The sequence below is a fragment of the Cynara cardunculus genome (genome assembly GCF_001531365.2).
Source record: "Cynara cardunculus var. scolymus isolate 2C chromosome LG 1, CcrdV1, whole genome shotgun sequence".
In the NCBI taxonomy this organism is placed as follows: domain Eukaryota; kingdom Viridiplantae; phylum Streptophyta; class Magnoliopsida; order Asterales; family Asteraceae; genus Cynara; species Cynara cardunculus.
In genome coordinates this window covers 7,620,572-7,628,859 of record NC_037528.1, presented here as the reverse complement: position 1 = coordinate 7,628,859, position 8,288 = coordinate 7,620,572, and the positions used below count along the sequence as shown (strand labels likewise).

Below are 8,288 nucleotides of genomic sequence, written 5' to 3'. Positions count from 1 at the left end.
TGAATATTATGATAAATAAATATTATATAAAAAAAGAAAGTTATGATGAGAAATATATAAATTTTTGAGCACTTTTAATCTAATATCCAATTATATTAATTAAGTTATAATTTTTTTTTGATCCGAATGAATCTCGATGACTAATTAATATTAACGTTCAATTATAATCGATTCGATGGTAAGAAATACAAGGGTTAAATATTACGTGGCAGAAAAGGGATGTTACAAGTGGAGGTGGGACCACTGGGCCGACTTGCCCGCGCAGCGACCTTTTTCACTATTCTCACTCCTCTCCTCCGCCTCTTGTAGTCCTTATTTTTGAAAGTTCAAAAATCTCACACACACACCCCTCCTGACACACAAATACCCCCTCTCTCTCTCTCTCTCTCTCTGTGGTATAGCTTGCTCAAAGGATGTTCAATCGAAGCCGCCATTAATGTAAAAGCTTCTTTCTCTAAATTTACATTTTGTCCTTTTGATCTATCATTTTCTAGGTTCATTAACCGCAGATTTTGTGTTTTTGTGTGTTTTTTTTGCCTGGTATTAGATGCACGCGACTATGAAATGAGCTGAAAAATTGAAGTGTGGAAAATTTCTTCTCGTGTTTTTGCTGATGATCTCCTGAAGATTTTCTACGAATTTTCGTCTTGTGTTCTTTTTTTTTTTTGAGAAAGCGTAGAAAAATATTTGGTAAATGGAGAGGGATAAGCGGAAAAAATCGAAGATGCCTTGCCTTTTTGGAGGTGAAATTCTCTCTCTTTCTATCTCTATATATTTGTGTTCGTATCTATTAGTTTTGTTTGGTTGTTGAGAAAATCTAGCAGTTAAATTGAAAGCTGCATTCTTAGAATTTTTCAACTGGAAGTTATATTTGCTCACTCTAGTAGAAAATTTTAACGTCTGTTCTAGTTGACGATGAAAACGAAGGAAGAAGAAGTGTAAGAATAATGTGATTTTTTCTTTCGTGGATGCTAAATAATTGAGTTGTCTGTTTGTAGTGGACGTGTTCTTTTTCTATTTAGTTGTTTATTTTAATTTTTTATTTGTCAAGTTTGCTTTTCGTTTCTATGTTGTGTAAATTACGTTTCGCATGCTAGGACAAAATTGAAACCCTATCCCTAGCGCTGCCACCGTGATTTTAGTTTCTCTAATTTTAGAATTTTGTATTGAAATGGCAATTAGGGTTTGATTCCTGACATATTGTTGTTTTTGCTATATTCAGAATGCGAACTTCATAATGAACGGTGAGAGCTAGGGTTATTTGTAGAGTGGGTTTCCGGTGGTAGTGGTTTAAGCGCAATTAGTTCTCTTTTCCAAATTCATGAGTTATGATGATGCAGGAAATGGTGCCCTCAAAGCCTGAATATCGAGTGTGTTTAAGTTATAATCTAGATGTTGGAACGGTTCTTAATGAGAATATAGTGTCTTTGATTAGTCCCAGCGAAAAGTTTCCACTTTAAACTAGTCATTTTGCTTTTAATCAATGTTACCTACTTTTCTATTTGAATCAACTGTTCAAAAAATTCTGCCATCCTTTTAGCTACTGAATATGGTTCCTATTACAATTTGTTTTGGTGATAATTTCTTTTATCTGACTATCAATTATGAATTGTGCACTTGAACAAACATTGTAACTTTTTACAGGGAATGGGGAAAATACGAACCGGAAAACTGTTCAACCGAGGTCCCCAAGCGATGCTATCACTGAGCAATATTCGGTGTGTTTACAAGCTTTTTAACTTTATCTCGACATGTTCTTTTACATTGTCACTAGGTCAGGAACTAGTTTACTGAGATATAAGCAAGTTATGAATGTCATGATATACTATATTCTCTGCATCTTTTTTTTTTATATAAGCAAATTTATAGCTTAACTAAATCAATATGGTGATTGTAGTACACGTTTGAAGTTGGGCAAACCTCTTCTAAACAAGCATATGGTACACCAATGAAGACATTGTTAGCTAAAGAAATGTTAAATGAAACTTCAGCCAAAAAGCGGTCACCAAGTCTTATAGCAAAGTTGATGGGTCTAGATGGACTGCCATCTCCCCAGCCTATCCACAAGCAACAAAGAAAGTTGTCAGACAACTCTCACAAGAGTACTGCCTCCGTAGGAGGCAAAAGGAATGAGAAGCCATTTAGTCATCAGTCGGATAAGAAGAGCGCCATGGAGCAGCAACAATTCAAGGATGTTTATGAAGATCTAGAAGCATCACATGTTGCAAATAAACGTTATTCACCACCATCGAGTGCAAAAAGGAGATCCACGAAACAGGAAATGGGGTACATCCAGGAAAGATGCGATGAAATGCTTAGGGAGTCCATTGCAATTAAAAGTAAACTTGAAAGGGTAGACTCTAACTCGGACTTAATGTTGAGTTTTCTGCAGAAGCCAGATTCCTTGTTTGTAAAGCATCTGCATGATCAGCAAGGTATCCCTTGCAGTTCTCCCTGCAATCAAATAACAGTTTTAAAGCCGTCAAATTTTGTCAGACATGGAGCCCATGGCAAAGGCTTGAAAGAAGAGAGAGAAACATTAAACTACTGTGCTACTAATTCTCATCAAAGAAACGAGGACAGGCTTTTAGGCTACTCCAGTCGCAGTACTAATAATTCTCATAGATCATCCAGAATTCAGTTAGAAAGGAACGAGGCAATTGCCATTTCTCCAACAAGGATTGTCGTTCTGAAGCCAAATGTTGCAAAGATCTACAATGACAAGAATTCTGTTCATTCTCCTGATGAATTTAGGAAGAACGCAGAATCAGAATGCTTTAGTAGTGGGACTGGGCAGGGAGGATCTCAGAAGTATAGGGGGGCACTAGGTGAAGTTAGGTCTTCCAGGCACAAGTCCAGAGAAGCTAGAGAGATTGCAAGGCAGATTACTAGTCAAATGAAAGAGGGTTTTGAAAGTGGGCATGTTAACTTATTTGATCATGGTTTTAGAGCATATGTTGGGGATGAAAGATTGTACAACATGTCCACAAGTGCCTCTGTTAGTGAATCAGAAATGATGGTGGTGCCTTCCAGAAATTCCTTTGACCGGAGTGACAGACCCAAGCATTCACCATCTAATATGTCTGAATCTTCTGTGATTAGGGAGGCAAAGAAGAGAATGTCGCAAAGGTGGAAGACTCACGGATATAAAGATGCGGGAATGGTTGGTAAGGGAAGTACGTTGGAAGAAATGCTTTCCATTCCTAACAGCGAAATAAGGCATGGCAAAACTGGACGTGTTGTGGGTCTGGTTGGGGTCAGTGATGAATATGCTTCACCTGGAGGATCGGGTATGCCTTTGGGAATTAGCAGCAACGATGGTTGGAGAGATGGATATCTTAGAAATACACCAAGATCAAGATCTCTCCCTCCCTCTTTACGCAACCGAAGTCATAGAATTAGCAACTATCATGAAGCTCATGCTGATGAGAAGATAGTGGTACATAATGAGCCCCTCCATCGAGGTAAAAGTAAGGGAGCAAAGGGAAATTTTAACCACATAGAAGATTTACGATCCAAAAATTTAAGATACACTAAAAGGTGTCGCTCCTCCCAACATTGCAATGCCTGTAGCCTTGAGTTTGCTAATATATCAACAGAAAACCATTCCAGCCAGAAACCAACTGAGACTTGCTTTGAGAATGAGGATCCTGCTGAACAAGAGCCACTGATTTCTGATATTCATGGTGCTACCACCAATGCAGCTACCACCAATGCAGCTTCTGTTATTGATGTGATTAGGATATCTTCTGAATCTTCCAATGAGCTGAGCCCAAGACTCAATGTAGATTCCTCTGCCATTGATGAGGACAGTTCAAATTCACAGGTTTGGTTATACTGCTCTCTGAACTATATCATAAGATTTGCCACAAAGAATACATGTTACAATAACAACCCTTTATATGTAATGCCGTATTAGCTGTTAACTGCATTTGGGCTCATGCTTTTAGTATTTTATTCTATAGATATGTTGGCGCTAATTACCATTTGTTTGGCAATTATAAATAGGTCATAGATAATTGGAACGCATGAGCATAATGTAATTTCAATCAATGTCTTGCTCCCAATATTTATTGCATAGCTGTAGTGATTGCAAGTGTTCCTCATCGTCACAAACTTCAGATTATGATTATTAAAATCATTTTAACCTTCTAGGAGCTGTAGTATTTCTCTTAGAGAGGCATTTGATTATTAGGCATGCATATTCACACAGGACTAAAGCACCAATTTCCGGCTACAGAATATCAACTAGAAACAAATTCTGTGAGTCTAGGCAAATCCCAAGGCCCAATTCTCGATTAAAGGCCGAGGTCTGTTAACAATCATGTTATTAGAAAGATAGGCATTAATGGATCTCTAAGATGGTAACACATGGCGGTTATCCATATTTGCAATGTGAATGTAAAGAATGTATGTTTTTGTATCTTCTACTTATATGAGCCCTTTGTAAAGCAACTATTGACAACTGAATAAGATCTAGCATTGTCTGCAATTTTTTTAATCTACCAGCCAGTGAGTACCACATGTTTTGTTCACCAACAAACAAGACATAAGGAAAGAGATAAGAAGAGCCGTCTAACCTGTTTTAGGTATCACAATCAAAATCAAATTCCCATCTCAGTTCTATACAAAAGCTTTGGCACTTCTCTGTTTTCAACCATATATGGAAGCTTTAACACTTACGTGTTTGGAACTTTAGTAGGTGCAAAAATGAGCTTAACTGGATTGTCGTAAATCACTTGATCCCTTTAGCTTGACTGAATTAATTCAAATCATAGCTAGACTTGGTTCCACACTGAAGATGATTTAAAGCCCTAGCTCAGTAGCAAGGACTTGTAAATGCTGAAGACACCTTTACTTACAGCTTGTGTATAGTTGAGGTTTAGGAAACCTCTACATTATTTAAAGTGGTCATATTCAAGGTGAGAGTTGGCAAACTTCCTAAGGATAACCATGCGACTTTTTCAGTCAACCTTGGACAACTCTTATGACTTCAATGGTTACAAATGTTAATGGTTTTCATTTTCCATTGATAAGTAGCACAATATCTTATTCAAGTCTTTAAAGTTTAAACACTTTACTAACCTAATACCCTCTACATTTTTTAAGACATAATAGGTGTATAAAACACTAGGAAACTTATTTCTTTGGCCGACTATCAATGGACATCGGCACATACCACACATCTTAATTCATTTATGATCTCAATTTAGTCTCTTAATTCTTGTTACTTAAAGAACATGAAAATCAATTAGTTGTTTTTCTATTTCCATATGATAAACTCTTGTTTGTGTTGTAGGAACCATCAACTTCAAAATCAGTGGGTACTGTTTCCATTCGGTTGTCTGGACCTGAGCTAGAATCTTCTGAAGGCTCTAAGGAGGTTGATCAACATGGTCAAATTTCAGTTCTGGAAGTTCCTCCTACAGAAGATGTATCATCTGGTTCTGATTGCTTTGAGACAGTCATTTCTCAACTTCATGGTAACTACTAATTTAACCTTATGTGTTTTTCTGTTTTTGTATTTGAACCAATTGAAACTACCTGCTGCATCTTGCCTTTAGTACAATTGACATACGGAAAGCTTTCATTATAATAACACCTTTTCCTCCTGAAATGAATGAGCCATTTTATTTGTCAATTGCTAGGAAAAGGCTTATTTATTTATAACAGAGGTATGCAGACTTTTTTCTTTTCGGTTTTATTTCACATCCATAATGAGTTGAGCAACCATAAGAATTGCTTTAGGAATTTGGTGAATCAGGGAATAGCAATACTTATCTAGAGATTTGGATATGGTGTATGCAAGCGTGGTCCTTGTTAAAATTGCATAAAAGGATGAATAAACTTTTGGTTCTTACTCATCCTTTGAGCAAATATAAGACTTGTTTGCAGTACAATCAGAATGATAGACATCCATAGCATGAGCCTTGCGACAATGTGCATACAAGTCCTGGCCTTGTGACTTGGATAAAAGATGAAGACTGATAATTTTGCTGCTGAGATGATGTCAAGGACTTATCTGGGCATCATCATCATCGTCAAAAAACAAACTGATGGTATTGGTTGGTCCACAAGATTCTATTATTTAAGGATGATTTTGATATTTCCCAACATTTTCTTAAACTATGTGCCAGGAACATTGTTGTTTTTCTTGGGATGGAGGGGATGAATCATGTCTCTCCACCCATCCATTTAACATCCATATATCATTTCATGGTTTTCTCACCCAGACATCAACTGTACTTTGTGAGTGATTCTCAAGTCTCGATGAAAAATGACACATTAAAAGGGTTTCCCTTATGAACTCACTATATGCCTTAGCGACAACTGAAATTTGGGCATCTTTCATCGTAGGTGTTTCCTAGGAACGAGTCCCACGTTCCCTTTTTAGTTTTGGTTTCTAAAATAAGCCTTTTCCCTCATTTTTTCAGAGCTTAGGAAACAACTTCATCTGCTGAAGATGGAATCAGGATCTACTGATGATAGTGCAAATGAAGAAGAGGTTGAACAAGGATCATGCTTTACCGTCTCGGAATCTAACAACTGGGAATCTACGTACTTGACAGATCTCCTACAAGGTTCTGGTTTCTCAGATAACGACCCATATACATTCATGACCACATTGTATGCCGTAGATTGTCCTATAGATCCATGGTTATTTGATCATCTCGAAAAGAAATACTCTGGAGATTCAAACGTCTCAAGATCCGAAAGACATCTGCTTTATGATCGTATAAACGAAGCATTGTATGTTATTTCCAAGACCAGGGTATCTTGTTCGTGGGTGAGTCCTGGGAAAAGAGGAATCCAGACGACATTGACAGAAATTGGGTTTGAAGACCAGCTACAGAAGGTGCTTGCAAAGCAAGAAAAGGAAGCAAAGGAGGATTTTGAGGAAATATCCATCGACAAGGATCCAGACTGGTTTCAACCAGTGAAAGAAATCGATGTTGTAGGTAAGCAAATTGCAGAGCTGTTGGTAAACGATTTAGTACTCGAAATCATAAGCGTATAGCAGTAAAGGGAGTAGGGCATAGAACAAATAAGGGACTCAAATGACAAACCAAAGTAGTAATGGTGGTTTTTTTGGTTATCAAGATTGCATTTGATTTTGGTTAATGATGTGTTTATATACCATTCCCTTTTGGGTAGAATCCATCTCTCTCCCATTCGATCCTCAATCCATAACTTTGCTTTGGGTATGAATTTTTCAAGTTGAAGCTGATAAAAGTAATAGACATCGAGTTAGAACATCTCTGACAGATTTTTTATCGTCTCTTAAAAATAGATAACTAAATGTTAGATCTCTAAAATGAATTATAGTTAACTCCGACCAATTCTTTATTTTATTTTAGAGATTTCAATATTAATTGTATTATTAAATTATTTTATAGTTTTATCATCTCAATATACTTTTAAAATATACTAGTTGTGTACCCGTGCAATGCGACGGGAGCCATAAATTTTAACTATTTTGAAGTTTAACTGGTTTTATTAGAGAAGATTTAACGATGATATAAGTTACACTTGATATTTACATATTAACTATTTCGATGCGTTCGATTTACACCAAGAGCAAAGAATCAAGAGATCGAAAGCGAGACTGAGAGTTCTAGAGCAATTGAATGAGAGATGAATGAGATAACTTTTAATAACTCATGGTGAATATCAATTTGAATCTCTCATTGGGGGGTTGAGGAGAAGACACAGAGGTATGAGATGGTGAAAACATGAGTGAAATGTGTCAAAAATATATTGAAAACATGAAAAGAAAAGATAATAATGTGCATTGGTAACTTGCACCATATGTTATTTTAATTGTAGATTAAGAGATTTTAAGACTAATGTATAAAGTAATAGTACTTAATGCGTTATGAGTTGTTTTTAAAACTTTTAAGACGCATAAATGTATAATACTTTGTGCATTAAAAAATTGTTTTTAAAACTTTTGATAAATTTGATTTATAAGGTAGTATACATGTATATAATAATAGTTCAATCTAATTGGTGGAATCAAAGAATTCTCAAAAATTAAAGTTTTCTATTATTTAAAAAAAAAATTAAGAACAATACAGAAAATATGTTACGTTACGTTACGTTGGAGATACTTTGAGAACATCTATATGCTGTTTGAATTTTTTTGGAAGAAAGATTATGAGTATTTATAAAATAAAAATAGGATAGACAAACAAACCGACCTTAGCTCAGTTGGTAGAGCGGAGGACTGTAGTGGGTAATATCTCGAAGCCATCCTTAGGTCGCTGGTTCGAATCCGGCAGGTCGGA

At 36.2% G+C, this 8,288-nt stretch overlaps 1 protein-coding gene and 1 non-coding gene across 2 annotated transcripts; both read left to right on the top strand.

Annotated features, from left to right (window-relative positions):
- The first annotated feature begins 665 nt into the window (after window positions 1–665).
- On the top strand, window positions 666–7,153 carry LOC112528765. Its single transcript, XM_025139842.1, has 5 exons — window positions 666–743; window positions 1,645–1,718; window positions 1,898–3,826; window positions 5,300–5,483; window positions 6,435–7,153. The coding sequence occupies exons 1-5, from the start codon at window positions 695–697 to the stop codon at window positions 7,016–7,018; spliced, it is 2,820 nt and encodes a 939-aa protein (XP_024995610.1). The 5' UTR covers window positions 666–694; the 3' UTR covers window positions 7,019–7,153.
- A 1,043-nt stretch (window positions 7,154–8,196) lies between these two features.
- TRNAY-GUA lies at window positions 8,197–8,288 on the top strand. Its single transcript is given in 2 exon segments — window positions 8,197–8,233; window positions 8,253–8,288. It is a non-coding gene; the product is annotated as a tRNA-Tyr (tRNA).

What these genes read in the sequence shown, in the direction of transcription:
- LOC112528765 (XM_025139842.1), top strand. Translation starts at nt 695, where the DNA reads ATGGAGAGGGATAAGCGGAAAAAATCGAAGATGCCTTGCCTTTTTGGA. An exon ending in GATGCCTTGCCTTTTTGGAG is followed by an intron (nt 744 to 1,644) that starts GTGAAATTCTCT and finishes AACTTTTTACAG; the next exon opens with GGAATGGGGAAAATACGAAC. An exon ending in AGGACAGTTCAAATTCACAG is followed by an intron (nt 3,827 to 5,299) that starts GTTTGGTTATAC and finishes TTTGTGTTGTAG; the next exon opens with GAACCATCAACTTCAAAATC.